Consider the following 22,503-nt stretch of genomic DNA (forward strand, 5'->3'; position numbering starts at 1 on the left):
TGATGCTTTTTGGATAGGGCCTTTCATCATTTCTCATATCCAAGGGAACAATACTTTCATGCTGCAAAGCATGAAGGGGGAAGCAGTTTTTGATGGCCCAGTTAATGGGCAGTTTTTAAAAATTTACATTGCTTAAGGTGTTCTGGCCTTAAGGTTGTAAATATGTTATTTTATCAGTTTTAGTGTAGGCCTAGTTAGACTCCATGCCCAATGGAACACTACGAAATTTTGCTAATTTGTTGTCACAGGAAAGGCAATGATTTGTAGTTCTTGAGACCTGACAGGGAGGATCTCATCCCCAGAAGAAGCCAGTGTTAGCTCTGCTACATATCTTGACATTTGGAGGGCCAAATACAAGCTTGGCCATGTGTTTATGCTCAAAAGAGAACTCGCAGCAGTCATCTTCCCTCTTCTCCTTCATTTCACTTACTCTCCCTTAACCCTGCCATCTTTGTTTTTCTCCAAAACTTGGCATAAGCCCCTGTTTCTTCAAGCCCCAAAGCACTAAGTTCAAAGCCCCATAGCACCACCTCCACATGACCCCGCGCCTCCGTAACTCATAGTCGCCTTTAAACCATAGCCGTCGATCGTCGCATCCCGATCTAACGGTTCCTTGCCACATTCCATGAATAACCTACCCGTTTGGTCCCCAACCGTCCAATCACCTCTGCCACGATCAGACAGCTTTCGCTGTTCCCGCGCTCGCGAAGTGACCACATGTTAACTCGCGATGAAAAGCGGTTTTCATTTTCCCCCGCCGCCACGTGTCACCATTCGAGACATATCCTCAGTCCATACCTCCCGATACCTCCTGCCGAGACATATCCGCAGCCCATATGCTCAATCCGACGGCCAATCTTGTTCCTCCATCCAGTTCGTCCACCTGCTATGTAGTCCACGTCCCTTAACGGCTCTGCGCACCCGAAGGACGAACATAACCAGTTCTCGGTACTGTTTGCAGTAGTCCCTCAACAACCACATTCAAGAGATAGTAAGGCCGAGAAGAAAAAGGACCGAGCATGAGTAAGTAGCTGCATTTAACAGTTATGGGACTTAGTGAATAAGGATGCTACAACCACCTGAAAGGACTGCAGAGAACCCGAGAAGATCAATTTATCCACTACAGCAAGTAATCGCACCAGAAGACTCCATCAGTCATTTAAAGCGGTTGGTGGTCAATTATGACCCCTCCATACCAATGTTGCACGAAGCGGGAGCGAAGCGGAAGCGTTTTTTGGAAGCGGGGACGCCGAAGCGTCATTTTCCAAAAATCTAGGAAGCGAAGCGTCCGCGGAAGCGTCTGCTATATATATATATATTTTTTTTTTATATTTTTTTGCATTTATACTCAAAACAAACATCCCAAATACCAAATTAATTGTAGAAGACATGAAAACATGCATATTTTTGCATAAATCAAGATAGATATGGCATCCATGATTCCATTGTAGTTACTAGTATGTTCAACAATCATCTATATTCTAGCTATTACAAACATACATCAAATTTTTAAGCATATTATAAAACATAAAACATTTAAGCATATTATAAAACATAAAACATAGAGCATATTATGATTTATCTAGCAAGTGAGCAACTGTCAACATTTGTCATGTCCAAAATTCAAATAATAATGTTTACAAAATGTGTCACTTGGTCACCGCCAAGCCAAAAAGGTTCAAAATTCAAATTCACAAGTCTACAAGTCTAATGAGTAATCTATGACAAAAAGTAGTAGATTGTGAATATATCTACTAATCTCTCCTCCTTCCACCACGAATAGAACGTGGTGGCGGGCCTCCACGTGGTGGCAATGAAGAAGATGGTGCCTGTGGAAGTCGTGGCACTGAAACTGATGAAGAAGAACCCCCTGCTGTTGGTGTTGAACCATGGAACCTAGGAACCAAGGGACCAGATGGGGGTGGGGGTGGTGGCATATCAACACGGTCATCATCATCCTAGAATCGCTCAAAAAATTCATGCAAAAAAAAAACACTAGTTAACAAAAAAGTTAAAAACATGAATTAGAGAAATGCTTTATAAGGGAAAATTGGAAAATTCATACCACAATGGACATACCTGGATAAGAGCATCCTCTAATTGCTCTAGTCGCAACACTCCATCCTCCAAATTGGGCTCCTCTGGATTCTTGTCCCAAATCAACAAGTCTTTATTAGACTTTGCATCTTCACAGTAATGGGACAACAATCGCAAGTTGTAATGAACATAAACCAAGCTCTCTGCCCGGTCTAAATTCAACCTGTTCCTTTTAACACTGTGGATGAAAGAATAAGAGCTCCAACACCTCTCTGCAGAAGAAGTGTTTACCACCTGTGATAGCACCCGCAATGCCAAACTCTGTAGAAGTGGAGTACCCCCTCCATGCATGTTCCACCACTCAAGAGCAGAAAAAGTCTCTCAATCTTTAATTGCATGCATGCTCCCAAATGGACCAGTGTTAAGCGTATAGTTGCTCACCTGTCTCTGTACCAATGCAGCCTCCTCCTCATCAGGGATTAATTTACTCAATGCAGCCATATATCTGTTGTGAACCTCTTGATCTTGGTGTGGTTTTCTCCTACTTCCCCACCCAGGTGCTGGTGTTGAAAGCCATGATGGATGATAGTATTTAGGTGTCAAAACATATGCTAATGCATGCAATGGAACATTTAGCATTTCCCATCGGTTTTCCACCTCTACACGAATATAATTGTACAAGGTGATATCTCTAGGCTCAACAATGTCTTTAATCTGCCCCAACATGCTATCCATTTGCTCATACACCTCCCCAATTACTGGTCGATCTGAATCTGCAAACTTGATCATGTAATAAATTGGTTTGGTGAATTGCAAAACATATTTAACCTGTCCCCAAAAGTAACTGTCATGAATAGTGTCCTTGACTGCATTAGCACCATCTATGTCAGTGTTAATTTCATCCCATGTTTCAGCACACACCAGATTAGTTAAAGCTTGTCTCACCTTCACTAGCTGCCTAAAGGTGAGGTAATAACTAGCAAATCTTGTCTTTGCAATTTTAAGCAATTGCAACTTGGAGTAAGTGCCATAGAAGTAGTTTACCCTTGTATGCCCTGTGATGAATTTAATGAGCTGCTTCCCTCTCCTGTAAACCTCAGCAATCCACCCACATTCTTTGTGTTTCACAATATCATGCATCAAAAGGTTCAATGTGTGAACCAGGCACCCAGACCAAAAGATGTGTGGATGAGTACGCTCAATAATTTTTCCTGCTGCCTTACAATTTGCTGCATTATCTGTGATCACTTGAACCACATTATTCGGACCAACATCTTTGATTGATTTCAATAGGAGATCTGCAATGTTTTGTGCAGATGCAGTGATGGAGGAGGAGTCATGACATGCAATAAATACTGCACCACTAGAAGAAACACCAAGAACATTTATCAAATGTTGGTTTCTAATATTTGTCCACCCATCTGATACAATGGATACCCCAGAATCTACCCACTCATTTGTAAAACGTGTCAAAGCTCTTTGAACCTTAGCTTTTTCTCTTTCTAATAACACTGTTCTAGCTTTCTCATAGTTGGGGGCCTTGTATCCTTTTGGGGCTTCATTGATGGCCTTTACCATTTCATGCCAATAGGGAGAGCGAAGCACATTGAATGGTACACCGCAAGCACAAAGAAAACGGACTATCTTTCCATCCACATCATCCCTCCCAGCAACATTAAGGAAATCCCCTATTGTTCTTCTACCTCCAGAGCTTGCAGAAGTACCATGAGGAGATGAGCAACTACCAAATTTAGAGGTTGCACTTGATTCAGAATGAGTTTTTTGTTTCTTGTTTTTTTGTTGTGCAGCCATCTCTATTTGGATGTATTTTCTTCTTTCTTCAGTTGAAATGTTTGGGCAAATTTGTACCCCCACAGAACCCTTTTTTTCATCACTGTCCAGCACCCCACAAAGATGCCTCCTCAGACGGGTATATGAACCACAATATGGTTTTCCTCCATGACAACCATGAGGGCACACAAATTTGTAAGATCCACCACCCTTTCCCCCATCAAGTTTGGTCACATAGTTCCACAAGGGTGTTGATGTAGCTTTCCCACCTTGTGTTTCAGTGTCCCCTTCAGGTTCATCCCCTTCCTCTTCAAACCCTTCCTCCTCATCATACATTGGGTCACTCCTATTAGGACCATCACCACTGTCCTCTTCTGTTTCTTCCCTTCTATTCCTCACCTTTGCCATCATTAAAACCAAGAGTGGAATGATACATAGAAGCCAAAAGAACACCATCTTGGAATATGGATATAGGTGGTGGACAACCTGTAAATAAAGGAGCAAGTAGAAACAATGGGAAAGAGTAGGAGAGGGAGGAGAAAAATACAAAAAAATTGTCAAAAAAACAAGGGAGTTTGGGGTTTGAACTTACCTCTTTAGCTCTTGTAGATGAAGTCCTCCAAGCTCTTGCTCCAAGCTCCTCCTCCTTCTCCTAGCTCCTCCTTCTTCACTCCTCCAAGCTCTCCTCTCTTCTCCTTTCCTTTCCTCTCTTCTCTTCTCCTCTCCTCTCTTCTCTTCTCCAACTCTCATAAACTCAAAGTGAGAAAATGAGGAATGAATGGGGGCTTTATTCTTTTCATTCCTCACCTTAACCTCACTCTAACCTCACCCTAACCCACCCCCTTAATGTTGAGTGAACATAACTTAAAAAAAAATTAAAAAAAGAGTGTTTTTTTTCCCTTGGGCGCGCCCCTTTCCGCTGAAGCGTCCGCTTCCTGCTCCGAAGCGCCGCGCTTCGGAGGCCCGAAGCGCCGTACGAAGCGCGCTTCGGAGGCCAGGAAGCGGCGCTTTGGAAATTCCAGGAAGCGTTAAAAATTGAGGAAGCGACGCTTCCGAGGAAGCTTCCTAGGAAGCTTCCTAGGCGCTTCCGTACGGGACGCGCTTCGGAGCTTCGATCCGGGGGGGGGGGGGGGGCGCTTCGTGCAACACTGCTCCATACCTAGAATGGCCGAGTGCCTCTGTAATGAAACTCTATATATACCCAGAAATCAGATGTAATTAGGGTTGATGGTTTTTGGTTTGATGTAAGGTTCAAGTTCTGGAGATTGTAACTACTTTGATACTTGCAGCGTCTCGTCTTCATTTCCAGCTAATACAAGCTTCTTTTGCTGTTAGTTGCTCACTTTCCATTTCTATTCTATTCGAGGCTATGCCTGATATGCCGTTTTCCTGAACTCTTGATGTTTAGCACTAGAGGAGCTGCATCCTACCTCTGTGGTTAAATCTTGCATGTATCAGTGAATGTGTTAAACAGGTTTCTTTTCATTTAGTGACAGAGAGTTGTCATCCTGTCTATGCAATAGGGAACTAGATTTGCAAACCTCTTTACTGGTTGCGGCCGACCATCACAAGGTCTTGTGCATTTGCTAGTGTGGTTAGTATTCTCCATATTCACCCAATCTCTAAACTGTGAGTAATTGGTGGTCTAAAGCCTTGTAGTCCGGGGGTGTTCACGCATGTTTGGAGTTAAGCATAGTAGAAGTGGTTATCTGGCTTGAACAAGCATCATTTCTTCCATTCATCCATTTCCAACATTAAGTTGAGTTTGTAATGTTCCCGAGCATCTCCGAGCTACAACCTAGGAGAGTTTCTTGGGGTGATAACAGGAAGTTGACCTTGTCAAGCTTCAAATACAAGAAAGAGATAAGGAGCTCGCCAAAATTAAGGAAGAATTTCATCAAAACAAAAGAAAGCATCATGAAGAAGTCATATCCATGACAAACCAATTGGATAAAGCAAAGAAACGAGAAGATGCCTCGTCAAGTCAACTTGAACAAAGGCACAAGGGCTTGAACAAACTTGAAGTAGAGATTGGTCAGTACAAGGTAGAGGTCTTCTCTCTCAAATCTAAACTACAAGAAGCAAGAAAGTTAGCACAAGGAACTGAGAAGGCAAGGGAAGCATTGGCAATCATAGAGGAACAGGTTGATGAAGCAGAAAAAGAGAAAAACACCATGATATGTCAACTAAAAACAAAGGATGAAGAAATTTCCAAATTAAAATCTAACATCAAACTTCTCAAGGCTGAAACATGTAAAGCTACAAGGATCAAGGAAGAAATGGAGAGCAGTCTAGCAAAGGAAAATGAAGAAATCTTCAAAATGAAGTCAGATATCATCTCCCTTAAAAGAGAAACAAATGAAGCTGCTCATATCAAAGAAGAAACTAAGAAACAACTTGCTAAGAAGAATAATGAGTGTGAAAGATTGGAAGAAGAGATTGTCTTCCTTAGGAAAAAGGTTGAAGGGATGAATAAAACTGTTAAGAGCTCTCAAGCCTTGGATGACATGCTCAGCTATCAAAGATGTCCATTTGATAAATCAGGTCTCGGGTATGCAGGTGAATCCTCAAACAAAAATGATAATGCTTCAAACAAAAGGGATGTGAAGAAGCCAGAAAGAAATGGTGATGCTTCGAGTTCTAGCAAAGGCAAGGAGAAAAATCAAGGCAACGATGGAAGAAATCCTGCTCCAAGAAGAAATGTGGATAATGTCAAGGATGCTAGAAGCAATGGTTATCATCAAAGGAACTCAAGACAGAAAGACTTCAGAAGTACATCAAGGAAATCTCCATCTTCCAGATACCAAAGTTTATTTCTTGGTTATTGTTATTCTTGTACAAACTTTGGTTACATGGCAAAAGATTGTAAAGCATATCATAAAGATAGATGTTATGGTCCCCAACCATATCATAAAGATAGATATTATGGTCCCCAACAATCTCCAAGGAACAATTTAGCAGGAAGAAATCATGAATTTTTGTTCATGAACAATGTAGAATGCTTCAAGTGTCATAACATTGGTCATATGGCACGTGATTGTGACTTAACTTGGGCTCTTACACAAGCTAGAACCATGCAAAAGAAGAAAGTTACACAAGTATGGAGAAGGGAGCAAATACAATCCGAAAGTCCCTTGAACTCTCCAGCCAACAACACATGTTATTGGCCTGATTTTTGATAATCTAAGCATTTGATGGGAAGATTCTGCCAAAAGAGATGATGCATACAATTAGGGGGAGCCTGTGATTCTTGATCGTTATTGCAGAAGCTATTAGTGAAAGGGTCCTTATGAAATCCTTGTTGAGCTATATTAACAATCATTCATTGATAAAGATCATTTCTCAAGAACACTCCGTTGAAGAACTTGATCTCTTAACTATTCTTTGGACTGGTGTTGAATATGTTTTCCACTTGATCACTAAGTAGAAATTGGAACAATAGAGAATGTCATCTAATACTAGAGAAATAGGGCAAATAACCATGTCGCTGTTATTACAGAAGTTTATGTCTCGACTAAGGGATTGAATCTGAGAACAGGTAAATTATGGACACAAATAGAGGCAACCTCCAAACAAACAGATACATCTGGGAATGAAGCATGAAGCAAGAGCAGTTGGCAACATCTGACAAAACTGAAGCATTGCAAAAAGATGCCAATTAGTAAAAAGAATATAAAAGACAGTCACAGATTGGATATCAAAATCTGCTCGTGGAGATAACTTGCAGAGATCTTTTTTTTCAAGAACACAAGGAAAAGATGGCTCATCAAAAGACTATATAAAGGAGAATGTTGTGCAGTCGAATATAGCTCAGTAACTTAACGAAAATCACAGAAATACAAAGGAACTCTGATCTAAAGAGAGATATCAAGAAAGACCATTTCAGTGGCATTTTCTCTTGATTCGGACTATGAAGGCCTCTTAATTCTGACTGTGGAGACAACAGAATATGGATTGAAGCATAAAAGCCTAGACTTGATCATTTGGTGTGTGTCTATTTGTAATCTGTTTGAAAGCATTGAAGTGGAGAATCCTCAAGCATTGTTAAAGCCATGATAAAATAGTTCTGAGACATGAAGAAGGGATAATGTGCTAATTGATGATAAAGCATCAATCCCTCTATCTTGAGTAAAAAGAAGAGCACTATTACAGGGGGAGTAACATACTCATGAAGATCTACTAGTCATAAAGAACATAAGCAGTTTGATAGGGGGGAGTCCCTGAGCACTCCTTTGCCATTGATGTCAAAGGGGGAGAGAAGAAGAATATTTCCATCAATAACAAAGGGGGAGATTGTAACCTAGATTGTCATTGATGTCAATATGGCAATATTCTAGGAGAAGCGGAGCAAGAAGCCATGAGGAGAAACCAAAGGAAAGCTAAGACAGTCAAGCCATTGGAGGAATATCGAAAGTCATAAGAGCTATCAAATCAGAGAAGAGGTCATTGGAAGCCATAAGAAACAAAGCGAAACACATATCGAAGGTGCATAAGTGGAGGAAGCCACGAGAAACAAAGAGAAACACGCATCAAGAGGAGAAGCCAACGGAAGAACAGTTAACAGAGGAGCCATATCATGCGATATCGGAGGAATGTCAGAGAAGAGCTATTGGAGCAGTGCATCGGAAGCCATTGCGGAGTCATATCAGACTAGAAAAGAGAGGAGTATATATCGGGTTAATGTATATAATATAGCGGAGCAGTATATATATTAGAGAAATCATATCGGCGGGTTCTGTTATGTGCCACTACCCAAAACCCCCGATTGCAATATATATATATATATATATATATATATATATATATATATATGGACCCACGGACCATTACAATATGATGTAATATAATATTGGCAGAAATCAAGAAATGGGTTAAAGTTAAGTGTTGACCGTTGGATCTAGCGTAAGTTAATCTACGGTGGAGAATGAGCCTAATAAAGGTAAGCATCGATAAACGCGTCAAGGCTATGGAAAAGCGGAAAATGCAAATTCCCATGTGTTTGTGTATATTCCCATTATACGAGGGTTATAATAGAATTAAAGGGGATAAAGGGTTATGGGTTAAGTTAAGAGTGGAGGAGTATATACATAGACCCAAACAGGTTATAGTAGCAACCCTTAATAACATCACGTCTGCCTATCGGGACTCTCATATCGCAAGTTATGAAGGGCTGTCACCCCCGAAACCCCCGACTGCGATATACAGTTGTGGACCCGATGATCCTATTATATCACGCCCTAATGGTATATCGCATCCGTCATATCGGGAGTTATGTATCACAGCATTTAAAGCCCTTGTCACGTTAAAACTGCGATTGCGATAATAACGTGGACCCGACTACACCATTGCATCCGTCACATATCACATATATTGTAAAGCCTTGCCACACTCTAAAGCGCCGATTGCGATATATACATATGGACCTGATGGATTCATTAAAAATAGTTCATTGTATGTCGCATTCGTTCCGTCGGTAGAAGGGGAAGTGGCTATGTTATGTGCAAATCTGCCGATTGCGATAAAGTTGTGGAGGAGCGGACCCGATGAAGTTATAGATGCGGGCGTAATGCATTTGAAGTCCAACCTTATGTGTTCAGAGGGTGTATTTCCATGTATTCCTGTGGTTTTGATAAATGTGTTCCCCGGGCTTAAAGTCAAATAAACGCTTCCGATAGGTTTGGGTCCATTGTATGAATATTGAAAAAAAAGGAGGGCCTCTCTGATATAGTTATTTCTTTAATATGCAATATTGTAATATGGCCTCTCTTCTGAATTAACGTGTCCTGTGAGCGTTGGTGAACACGAAGAGACAAAGGAAGCCAGAGATTGGGAAGCCGAAGATCAAGCGATCAAAGGAGGAAGCCAAAAGGCTAAGCAAGCACAGAGGAAGCGAAAGTTCAAGCGAGCGAAAGGGAAGCCAAAGGTAAGGCGTATCAGTATAAGAAAATAGAGAATTGCCTTTATGAGTGGTTGTTGGAAAACTGGAAGAAACAGAGGCAGCCGAAGGCCCAGCAGGACAGGAGGAAGCCGACGGACGAACAACTCTGTTGATCGGGCTAACCTGTGAAAGGCTCAGACCAACGATGAATTAATCAGGTACATAATGCATTCTGAAGTACAATTCTGTGATGAGATAAATAAAGTTTTATCTGACATCGTTTGAAGGGAGCAGTAGCCAGCACTAGTATTAAAGCATATGTGAATGTATTTCTGGGAAGTAAGAGATTTCAATAGCAGAGAACAGTGAGAAGCAGTCACCCCTGAAGCATTTACTGTGACTGGTAGAACAAAGGCTTGAAACAAAGAATTGGTTCTTGTGCAGAGCTTAGTGCAGCTAATTGTAGACTCATTGAAGTTGTGTGGGAACAGTATTGGAGATCACGATGGCTATTTCATATCATCATGAGATAACTCTTGCAGACTTTGTGTGGACAGTATGAAGAGTTGTAAAGACTCCTTCATATGAAGATTGGTTGCCATTGATGCTGTAGCATGAAGACTACAATGAAGCTGTAAGCAGACAGAACTCAGTAAAGAAGAGTTCTGAGAGCAGAATATTACTATCAAACATGCCTTGACAAGATTGGGTCAGAGCCCTTGAGGTTGGTGCCTTAGAAGTTGGAAGGATTGGTGTCCTTGAGGTTGGTGCCTCAGAACTGGAAGGATTGGTGTCCTGGGACTTGGTGCTCTTAAGTCCAAGGTTGGTGCCTTGAAAAAACAAAGTTGGTGCTCTGGAGGTTGGAGCCTCACAAAAGTCCAAGTTGGTGCTTGGCAACAGATTGGAATTATATATATATTGTATCTATGTTATTGCAAAGATTATATTAATAAAGGCATTTATTCTTGTTGTTCATATTGTGTTCTGAATATAAATGTTTTAACTAGTAAAATAACAATTGAAAAAGAAATACCGATTCACCCCCCCAGTATTTCCAATAGTATGCAGACTGAAGAAAGCCTTGTATGGGCTGAAGCAGGCACCAAGAGCGTGGTCTGGTCGAATAGATGGCTACTTGCAAAAATGGGGTTTGTCAAGAGTGACGCGGATCTGAATCTCTACTATCTAGTCATAGAGAATGAGCCACTTATTTTAGTATTATATGTGGATGATCTCTTCCTCACAAGATCATCCAGAGTCATTGAAGACTGCAAGTAGAATCGAGCCACAGAGTTCAATATGAAGGATCTGGGACGAATGCACTATTTTCTAGGGTTGGAAGTTTGGCAGCAGAAAGGAGAAATCTTCCTTGGGCAAGGAAGGCATGCTACAGAAATTCTTAAAAGGTTCGGCATGGAAGACTGTAGACCTATGGCTACGCCAATGATCACCAACTGGAAGAAGATTGATGCATCAGAAGACATGGATGTCGATCCCACCCTATATCGATAGCTCATAGGGTCCTTGATATAACTAGTCAAGACCAGGCCAGATATTTGCTACGCTGTCAACACCCTCAGTCAATTCATGGTGGAACCAAAGAGGGCTCACTGGGCAACAACCAAGCACGTTCTCAGGTATTTACAGGGAACAATTGATTATGGGCTCTTGTACAACAAGGGGAAGGATATCAGGTTGAGTGGATTTACTGATGTAGATTGGGTAGGAAGTTCAGTGGATCGAAAAAGTACCTCTAGGTACTGTTTCAACATTGGATTAGGAATAACCTCCTGGTGCAGTAGGAAATAGAAGTCCGTGGCTCTGAGCTCGTCTGAGGCAGAATATATGGCAGCAAGCACAACTTCGTGTGAGGCCATATGGCTTAGAAAACTGCTGGTAAACCTATTCAGAAGAAATATGGAGGCGACTAGGATCATGTGTGATAATCAGAGTTGCATCAAACTCTCTGAGAATCCAGTGTTTCATGATAGGTCAAAGCATATTGATATCCGGTGTCACTTTGTTAGAGATTGTGTCCAACGTGGAGCTGTACAGTTGAGCTACACTCCTACAGGGGAACAAGTGGCAGATATCCTCACCAAGGCCCTTGGAAAGTCAAAATTTGACTACTTCAAAGAAAATATGAGGGTAAAGAACCCCTTTCAAAAGTAGTGTGTTAGCAGCATGAATGAAGAGGGAGTTGCAGTGCAGATGCAATGTTGGGAGAAAAGACCAACAACAACACAGATGCAGAGGGAGTTGCAGTGCAAATGCAGTGTTGGGAGAAAGGACCAACAATAGCACAGATGCAGAGGAAGGTGCAGTGCGGATGCAGTGCTGGGAAAAAGAACTAGCAATAGCACAGATGCATAGGGAGTTGTTGTACAGATGCAACAGTGGCAATGGCAGAACCATGGGCAACAGTACAGGATGCAGTAGTGCAGAGGATGTTGGGCAGGGAGGCCTAGAATCAACACAAGTACCGATGCCGGATGATCAGAGTAATACTTAATGAGGAGTATTGCTAGAGCACAGTCCTCGCTAAGAGGGAGTGTTGATTTGGGGTAGCATCGGATGTGCTCTAGCCACGAAATTTGGTGGAGAGGTTGGGGCACATGAGATCTCCAATACCCAAAAAGGGTTTGGGCATATTCTAAACAGATCAGGAGATATTAAAATAATTAATATTTTTAATGAATGTGCATTAATATGAATCTGTGTTAGAATGGTCCAAAAGACATGGATAAAGCCAGATCTAATCTTAGCCGTTAATTAGGGACTTAATCTTGGCCGTTGAGATGTCAACATAAAAAGTATAATAGGAGGCTTGAGGGGGACTTGGAGAACATACTGAGGGAGACCAGTCAGTTCAATTTCTAGAGTGGGGTTTGCTGAGAAATTGAACTAGTGGTCTGGAGAGCAGTCAGGAGGCAACAAGTACGGAATAGAGAGACGGGAGATAAGCGCAAAAGAGACAGACGCAGAGCCAGAGAAAGCCATGCAGAGGCAGCAGAGATTGCGCAGAGCCAGAAGCACCTTCGTCATCCACACAAAGGCTACAGGAGTGACGCAGAAGCCCAGAGTGGTTGCGCAAGGCCTCAGTAGGTTGATGCAGAGGGTTTCAGGCTGTAGCAGAGGTCAGTAGGGCCTATGCTGGGTTTAGGGAAGTGCTGGACGTTTGTATATCTGTGGGTAAGCTAGTTTGGCACCCTGTTGTACAAGAAAATTGCTGAAGAATAAAATCCTTCCTTGCTACACTAGTTTTTCCACATTGGGTTTTTCTGGGGACATTAGTCCAAAATAACTGTGTTAATATGTGCATATTTTGTTTTTGTATTACGATGTGATATCTGCAACAGTATTTATTTTAATGTTTGTTGAAGTAAGTTCATGAATAAGTTATGATGAAATAAGTAGGAAAAGTAAATCAGTTGTTGCAGTGGTAGAATTTTCACATTCTCTAGCTGAAGATGCTGATGGAGAATAGTCGACATGATTTATAATACATTCTTTGAAAACAAATCCATCCTTTGCTTTGAATTTTCAAATACAGTGGAAAGAATTGCATTAATATTCATTTCTAGTGTCTTGAATGTTGGAAATAAACAACTCGATCTCTGTGTAGCTATATTTATGTGTTAAAATTGGCAACTAGGGCCAAACTCCATGTGGGTCACCTTATTTATGACAACTAATATTTTGCTTGGATTCCTCTCTCCGAGAGGTGTAGGATTGATCTAAAGATCATCCGATTCCGACATGTAAAAATGAAGATATGAATTTATTTGTATTATTGACAAATTGTCAAGGTTGACCAACAAGCAAAACAAGCATTTTAACCCCCAGCTCATCCTCAACATTGCATATAAAAAGAGGAGACCATCAAGTCATTATTTCATCATATCATCTCATGATCTCTCTCTCCACTCGTTTGGGTATGTCTTCTCCAAAGGAGGACTTGGTGGAAAGAAGGATCTCAAGCCCTAGCCGCAGCAAGAAGAAGCCCTAGCCACAACAAGAAGAAGTCCTTGACGCAGCAAAGAAGAAGCCCTAGCTGCAACAAAGAGGAAGCCCTAACTGCAACAAGAAGGAGCCTTAAGGATAGCGTGGAAATTTCGGTTTTCTGTAGGTGACAGCGTGGTGAAAGAGGCTGCTTTAGGGCATGGGTTTAGGTGAGTTTGCTAGGAAGGGAAGTCGCGGCCACAAGGAGAAGAAATTCGTTGAAGACAAGTCAACACAGAGCTGGATATGCACGTAGTTCGGTGCTGGCAAGTGCTGTCAACTAGTTCATGAGGAAGATAAATGTTGTTGTTTCTGATTGTTTGGGTGACATTTGTGAAGGTTGAAAGCTACAACAGGTTGTTGTGTTAGGCCGCAGGCCATAGCACACAACTGGAGGTTGTGTTGAGGGCTGTCATGGGTGGACAATACTTTTAGGAGGCAGTGTGGCATGAGAGGAAGGTCTCCAAGGTGGACCACAACCCTATAAGGGCTTGTTTGCTGATTTTGTGGTGGAACTAGGGCTGTAGGACGTGCCCTAACCAGGAGTACAACAAACAGTAGTGCAAACAATGTTGCAACACTATTTTGTGGAGGGCTGCTGGATTGATGAACTACTCAAGGGTACGTTGAAGCTCTATTAGGGACTGTTTGGAGACTGTCAAGGGAGTTGGGCTACAACAAGTACCCTAACCAGGACAACAATCAATAGTGGAATCAAATCAGAATTATGAGATGTGTTTTGGACTGATTGAGCTTACTGTTGAAGGTCGAAGTTGATTGATCTTGATCGAGCTACTTAGAGGAAGATTTCCATCCTATTTGATCAACATTGACTTTTTTGGTCTAGGCTTTGCTGCTGCTGTTATAAATTATCAGATTTGTAAATTTGTACTATCTCTCTTTGTTGAACTATTGAAGAATATAAGAAGAATTGATCAAGGGTTTCCCCACATTACGGTTTGTCCCTGGCTGGTGCCACATCTTGTGTCCTCTTGTATTGACTTGTCTTCTACTGTTTATGTTTATGTTCTATCTGCATTTTACTATCATCCTGATGTGATTGCTAAACTGGATATTGATATTGGGCTAATAAAGAAATTGAAGTAAATTTCTCTTAAGCATAGAACATACCAAAAATTAACATGGTATCAGAGCTGAGGTGAAGACAAAGCCCAAGCAAGAGTGAAAGAGTAATCATTGAATACAGTTGGACAAGGACAAAGGCTCAATGGGTTCCTCATCCCACTTCCCGGCTGAAGACAAGCTCCGTGAAAAGTATGATTATTATTGGTGGAAGATGTCTCTTGATCTAACTTGGAAGAACAAGAAGTGTTGGAATATGTGAGGGGTAAAATCCTTGAGCCTCCTTCAAATGCACCAACTGCTACAAAGAACAAGTACTACAAGGTTGAAGTCAAAGCAAAGAAGATTATCAGAGATTCCATTGACAAGGGTTTGGTGCCCTACATCTCCGATCTAAACACCTCCAAGGAAATCTATGACAGATTGGTCAGCGTGTTCAAGGTTAGTGATGCAAACTCAAAAATAAGTTGAAGGATATTAAGAAGGGCAAGGACGAGATATTCAATCCTACTTCTTAAGGATCATCGAAATCAAGAATGATCTTCTATCGATTGGAGAGGTCATTCTTGACAGGGAACTTACTATCACTACCCTTGGGGGACTCCCACCCGAGTGGTATGTATTTAGAACAACTATTCTCAATAATGATCGAATTCTAGGATTTGAAGAATTGATGTCAAGATGCATTCAAGAAGAGACAAGAATGGTGGAACAAGAAATGCCTTCTAATAGAGGCAACCCCACTGCTTTCTCCGCTCATGCCAAAAGGAGAAACAATGCAGTGTTTGAAGGTCATTTCAATGGAAAGCCCGGATCTAAGGGTGGAAGGAAGGGAACGTGTTTTGTTTGCGATAAGTTTGGCCACTATGCAAGGGAGTGTTCAAATAGAAGGGGCACATAAGATGATGATGATCACAACCATTCCAGGGGCAACTTTAGCAACAACAATCAAAGGAATTGCAGGTTCAATGGCAAAGGAAAAAGGAATGCAGGACATTAAGGAAACGGTCAACCCTCCAAGAAAGTAAGGAACTCCAAGGTATGAAGAATCAAATGTTGTTAACAATAAGCAAAAGGAGTACTATCATATATCGGTCCTCTCCACTACCTCTCCTCTGGACACTTTGGGGAATTGGCTAATTGATGGTGGTGCCTCAAGACACTTCACCAGATACAAGGAAGCTCTCTCTAATCTGATAGAGAAGGAGACAAACTTGGAGATTATTCTTGGAGATGATGCCACCTGTCCCGTGAAGGGTGTAGGGAATGTTACCCCTCAATTGAATCAGGGTAACACGATTCATTTACAAGAAGTTATTTATGTACCTGATCTCAAGAAGAACTTGGTGTCCATTTCGGCAATGGAAGATAAAGGATACAAGGTGGCATTTATTGATGGAAAGGTATGTGTTTGGAAAAGAAATTTTAAAGATTCTTTTACTCTTGGGTTCCGGGTTGACTCTTTGTATCAACTTATCAAGTTGGAGGAAGTCCATTGGCAGCCATGTCTTGCAACACATCTCTACAATCTGAACTATGGTATTGAAGGTTTGCCCATCTTCATTATGCTCTTCTTGATGTAAGACAGATGGTGACAAGTATGCCCGAGTTCAAAGAAGAGCATGAAGGTATATGTCCGGGATGTGCTGAATGAAAACTTACAAGGGGACCATTCCTCTCAAGTAATAGCAAGACCACAAATATTTTGCAATTGACCCACTCTGATATATCTGGTTGAAGAAGGCTCTCTATGGCTTGAAGCAAGCACCTCGGGCTTGATATGAGAGGATTGATAGCTATCTGATGAACCTAAGATTCACTAGGAGTGAAGTCGATCCGAACCTTTACTTTAAGGTTGAAGATTATAAACATCTCATACTGGTACTTTATGTGGACGACCTCTTTTTGACAGGTGTAGACCCTCATTCACAAAGGTAAGAGGGAGTTGGATTCTGAATTTGAGATGAAGGACCTAGGACTGATGCAAAACTTCCTAGAGTTGGAGGTCTGGCAAAAGCTAGGAGAAATTTTCCTATTTGAAGGAAAATATGTTGTGAAGATATTGGAAAGATTTGGGATAGTGGACTGCAAGCCTGTGACTACCTTGATGGAACTTAACTTCAAGAAGTTACGTGGTAGTGCTTCCGGACCTGAATTGGGAAATGCTTCTGAGTATCGTCAACTCATAGGAGTGCTGATGTTCTTGGTGAACTCTCGTCCGGATATATGTTTTGCAGTTAATACACTGAGCCAATATATGGTTGAGCCTCATCATATACATTATATTGGTGCCAAGAATATTCTGAGATATATTCGGGGCACAATTACTCATGGACTGAGATACATTGCCAGAGATGTGGCGCTGCATGGTTATTCAGATGCTGATTGGGCCGACAGTGTGGTGGATTGCAAGAGCACTTCTGGGTGTTGTTTCTCTTTGGGTTCTGCTTCGATATCCTAGATGAGCAGGAAGCAGAAGTCGATTGCCTTGAGCACCGTTGAGGCCGAATACATATTTGCGAGTATGGCCTCCTATGAAGCTGTCTGGTTGAGGAAGCTCTTTAGTGAATTGTTTGGACATGTGCTAGATACCACCGTGATCCTCTGTGACAACCAGAGTGGGATTCGATTATCAAAGAATCCTGTATTTCATGATTGCTCCAAGCACAGAGATATCAGGTGCCACTTTATCCAGGATATGGTACAACGAGGAGCAATAAGGCTCCATCACATTGGGATGAGAAGGTCGCCGACATTCTGACAAAGCCCCTGGGAAAGGTCAAATTCTTGAGTTTCCGAGAACGACTAGGAGTTGTGTAGAGACCCTCTTTTGAGGGTCCTGTATGATATGGACATTGAGCTCTAGGAGCTCTGAGAGGCTTGGGGTACTTCTTGGAGCGATGAACAACCATAGGGTGAGTGCTTTAGCCTTCCCCTAGTGGTTCGCTGTGTATAGGGTGAGTGGTTCAACCTTCCCCTGTGATACCACATGGCGACATGCAGGCAGGATGAGTGGTTCATCCTTCTCCTGTTGAGACATCCTACCCATGTAGTCTGGGACTCATGGAAAGTACCTCTCATCTTTAAAATGAGTAGGACAATGAGGATAGGAACCGTAGTACCACTGATGGACACATCATGTACTACTGTACTCCCTATGTTAGGATGATATTGATCTAGGATCAATTGGAACTGACTTCGGGTCAGTACGAGTGGTATGACACACTCTCTTTATTAGAATTGACTTCGGGTCAATAAGAGTGGTATGTGTTGAAATTTGGTACCGGAGGACAGGTGGTTCCCTAAGGCTTTGATCTTTGGCCTAGGGAAAAGTGTCCAAAAGAATTTAATTTTTCTCCTAAAGTGACTTTACAATTTTTATAAAGTCAAATCTAATTTAAAAGTGACTTTAAGTGATAAAGTTACTAAAGTCTAATTTTAAAGTGACTTTATTAAAGTCAATGTAAAATTAGAAAGGAAAAGTGATTTTGGAAATAAATGACTAAGTGGGTCTTTATTAAAGTGGGGTGAATTAAAAATTAGAAAGTGAGATTTAAATGAGCATTTAATCTCAGCCCTAGATCTCAATCTATTTCAACCATTGGATTTAGGGATTCTGCAAAAGTCACTTAGGGTTAGATTAAGGGAGGAAAAGGAGGAAAAGGTCATTCATTCTTTCATGAGCAGATTGAGAGAGAGAGAGCAAGAGAGCAAGGGAGATTTCTGGACAGGGACGAGGAGGCAACAGCTTGGCACACATTCCAAGGCAGCATTTTAACAAATCCGTACAGCTGAGTTAGCACACAGTGAAAGGCAGATATTTGGCACAATTTTCTAAAAATCCGTATAGCAAGTGCATAGAAATCGAGGAGCAGAAATCCGTACAGCAAGTGCTGTACCTTGGCACGCAAATCGAGGCAAATCTGTACAGCTGTACTTTTGGTTTTTTCTGCACACAAATTGAGGAAATCCGTACAACATATTTATGGCAGCTTGCACGCTTTTCTAGGAGGCCGTACAACATTTATTGCTGTTCTGTTTTGCTGTTGCAAGTTTTTCCAGTTGGCTATGAGGCACGGAAAACGAGATAAGTTGTAAAATTTGCTTGTTGATTTTTTTGCTGAATATTTCTCACTGTAAAAGGCATTTTTCAGAAATAAGAAGGAGCTCTCGAATTGGTTTTCCCCAAGAGTTGTAGGGGGTTTTTCCAGGGTCACCTTGACCAAAAATCACTGTGTTTAAATGTGTTGAATGGCTGTTTATATGTGCTGATTTTTATATTTCTACATTTTCCAGCATTTTGTAAAATTTCCAGAATTTGTGTTTTTAGCAAAATTTATTTTTCAGTTGTTGAATGTATGGATATGGGAAAGGGCATTTAACTATTTTAGAGAAATAAGGTGAAACTGAAAACCGGGGTGGGAAATGAGAAACTTTTACAGTATGAGACACTTTCTTTTTCTGGGACTGACTTCGGGTCAGTAGAGAATGGTATGATACATTCTCTATCACTTCTTCTTCATGGTTCAGTAGAGCAGAGCAGTGCATTGATAGAAGAGATAGACCGACTGCTAGTTGGATTAGCAGATGGATTTCTCCCTAGTTGAGAGGGAGTGTTAAAATTGGCAACTAGGGCCAAACTCCATGTGGGTCACTTTATTTATGATAGCTGATATTTTTCTTGGATTCCTCTCTCCGAGAAGTGTAGGATTGATCTAGAGATCATCCAATTCCGACATGTAAAAATGAAGATATGAATTTATTTGTATTATTGACAAATTGTCAAGGTTGGCCAACAAGCGAAACAAGCATTTTAACCGCCCAGCTCATCCTTAACGTTGCATATAAAAAGAGGAGACCATCAAGTCATTATTTCATCATATCATCTCATGATCTCTCTCTCCACTCGTTTGGGTATGTCTTCTCCAAAGGAGGACTTGGTGGAAAGAAGGACATCAAGCCCTAGCCACAGCAAGAAGTCCTTGACGCAACAAAGAAGAATCCCTAGCCGCAGCAAAGAGGAAGCCCTAGCTGCAGCAAGAAGGAGCCTTAAGGACAGCGTGGGAATTTCGGTTTGCTGTAGGTGACAGCGTGGTGAAAGAGGTTGCTCTAGGGCATGGGTTTAGGTGTGTTTGCTAGGCAGGGAAGCCGCAGCCACAAGGAGAAGAAATTCGTTGAAGACAGGTCAGCATAGAGCTGGATATGCATGCGGTTGGGTGTTGGCAAGTGCAGTCAGCTAGTTCATGAGGAAGATAACGCTGTTGTTTGGGATTGTTTGGGTGACATTTGTGAAGGCCGAAAGCTACAACAAGTTGTTGTGCTAGGCCGCAGGCCATAGCACACAGCTGGAGGTTGTGTTAAGGGTTGTCATGGGTGGACAACACCTTTAGGAGGCAGTGTGGCATGAGAGGAAGGTCTCCAAGGTGGACCGCAGCCCTACAAGGGCTTGTTTGCTGACTGTGTGGTGGAACTAGGGCTGCAGGACGTGCCCTAACCAGGAGTGCAGCAAACAGCAGTGCAAACAATGTTGCAGCAGTGTTTTGTGGAGGGCTGCTGGATTGATGAACTCCTCAAGGGTATGCCGCAGCTCTCTTAGGGACTGTTTGGAGACTGTCAAGGGAGTTTAGGGCTGCAACAAGTACCCTAACCAGAACAGCAATCAACAGTGGAATGAAATCAGAATTGGCTGATTGAGCTTACTGTTGAAGGCCGAAGTTGACTGGGCTTGACCGAGCTACTTAGAGGAAGATTTCCATCCTGTTTGATCAGCATTGACTTTTCTGGTCTAGGCTTTACTGCTGCTGTCATAAATGATCAGATTTGTAAATTTGTACTATCTCTCTCTGCTGAACTATTGAAGAATATAAGAAGAATTGATCAAGGGTTTTCCCACATTGGGGTTTGTCCCTGGCTGGTGCCACATCTTGTGTCCTCTTGTCTTGGCTTGTTTTCTACTGTTTATGTTTATGTTCTATCTGCATTTTACTATCATGCTGATGTGATTGCTACACTGGATATTGATATTGGGCTAATAAAGAAATTGAAGTAAATTGCTCTTAAGCATAGAACATACCAAAAATTAACAGTATGGGTTAATGTCCACCTGATTCTTTCTCAAAGTCTCAAACTGAAACTCAGAAGCTGTAGATACTGCTCTCCATTTATATTATCATTTATATAAACAACCAGAATGATGCCAGGTAATTAAGATTAGGAGCAGGAACTTAAATCATAATATAGAAAATATGCAAAGGCTAAAATATAGGAAGGCATGAAGAATAGGAAAGGAGTGATAAAAGAGTGAAGATGAGTGTTTCTGTGCAATATTTAGGCAACTGTAAATAAATTTCAGTTTTATTCTTTCTTTTGCATTTGAAATTTCCAAGCTAAGATGATGAATTTCATTTTCCATGATGCATTTTGAATAAACGCAATATGGGCTTCACCAACATTTTGAGATAGAATATGATGGCTATGTAAGGTTCACCATTGCCACATCACTAGATGTACATTCATCTTAACTGATTTCATTATTATTTTGAATTTTCCTCTTTTTGTTGCCTTCCTATATCTTTATCCTTCACATATTATGTGCAATATTATTTAACTTTCAGCTCGGAAGCATAATTTTCCAACATCATTAAGGCTCCACTGACAATCTATCCATATAAGGAACCCTTTAAATTAGGATCTATTAATGTTCCTGAAGAATGTTTGCTAATATGTTTGCGATCGTGCATTGGACTTCAAACTTTGTTTAATCACATCTAGACAAACTGAGGTGGACACTTTGTGAACATTGTGATGGAAAATCCTATTTACAAAGCCAACTGACAATGATTTTTGTTATTGTCAATTGCTAGCATGTAAAATATTCCATTTAAATATTAATGAAATCAAGTCAGGTTTCCTCGATGCCCTTAATTGGACTTTTAACCTCATGTTCTATCTTGTATATGTGTTTGAAAACTTTCTGAACATTTTTTTGTATCCTAATTTAAAGGATGATTGAAATCAAGAAGTTGGAACCATAATGGTGCTTGACAATAATGATTAGGACAATGCTGTTAAACCATACTATGAAAGGGTTAAAGAAATGGGAAAACAAGAAGAAGATGAAGTGAATGATAGAATCAATGAATATGAATGTGCATCTAGTAGTGTGGCAATGACTATCCATGCAAACCCTTTGTGAATAGAATCTTTTAGTTCCTTTAAATCTTCCAATTTTCATTGCCTGAATGACCGAACAATATGTTAATCTCATTTTCTCTTCCCTATCTATGTCATATTGAAATCTTATAAATGTACATTGTTGACCATGTTTTGCAAAGAAAGCCATGTGAGTGATGAAGCTCTACAATTACTGTTACCCAATTAGAGATTAGTAACAAGAACAATGCCCCAAAATTTCCTCTCCGTTTCAGCTTTATGTGATGTAAACACAAGTGAATCATTTTTAAATGGCTACCTCCGAAGATTTGAAATAAATTGAAATCTTCTATAGAGGCCTAAACCTGACACTCTTGTTGAGCATTTTATGAAAGATTGTGCCTTTAAAAAGATGCAACTTCAAAGTTAAAATGATTTTTTGAAATCAAAGTGATAAAGAGTTCATTTCTTATAGTGGCATACAAATCATAGCTATCTTCGTGTACTTCGAGCTACGATACTTGCCTATAGACCATACTCAATCTTTTATGAATCTTGTA

At 41.0% G+C, this 22,503-nt stretch overlaps 2 protein-coding genes across 6 annotated transcripts in view; one reads left to right on the forward strand and one right to left on the reverse strand.

Moving 5' to 3' along the window:
• LOC149156990 (uncharacterized) overlaps positions 1-22,503 on the forward strand; it is a 343,794-nt gene that overhangs the window by 265,570 nt on the left and 55,721 nt on the right. The gene's annotated exons all lie outside the window — the stretch shown is intronic.
• Positions 1,669-2,419, reverse strand: LOC149156991 (uncharacterized). The gene is made up of 2 exons (XM_089446044.1): positions 2,080-2,419; positions 1,669-1,958 (listed from the first exon to the last, which is right to left on the reverse strand). Exons 1-2 carry the CDS (start codon positions 2,386-2,388, stop codon positions 1,755-1,757), a joined length of 513 nt encoding a protein of 170 aa, XP_089302170.1. The 5' UTR covers positions 2,389-2,419; the 3' UTR covers positions 1,669-1,754.

The sequence above is a fragment of the Pinus tabuliformis genome, chromosome 9, assembly GCF_031772625.1.
Source record: "Pinus tabuliformis cultivar Carrire ecotype Pingquan chromosome 9, CPIR1, whole genome shotgun sequence".
NCBI classification, from domain to species: Eukaryota; Viridiplantae; Streptophyta; class Pinopsida; order Pinales; family Pinaceae; genus Pinus; species Pinus tabuliformis.

Coding starts and splice junctions, on each gene's coding strand:
- LOC149156991 (XM_089446044.1), bottom strand. CDS start 2,388: ATGCATGGAGGGGGTACTCCACTTCTACAGAGTTTGGCATTGCGGGTG. Junction 1,959..2,079: donor TAGAGGATGCTCTTATCCAG/GTATGTCCATTG, acceptor GAGCGATTCTAG/GATGATGATGACCGTGTTGA.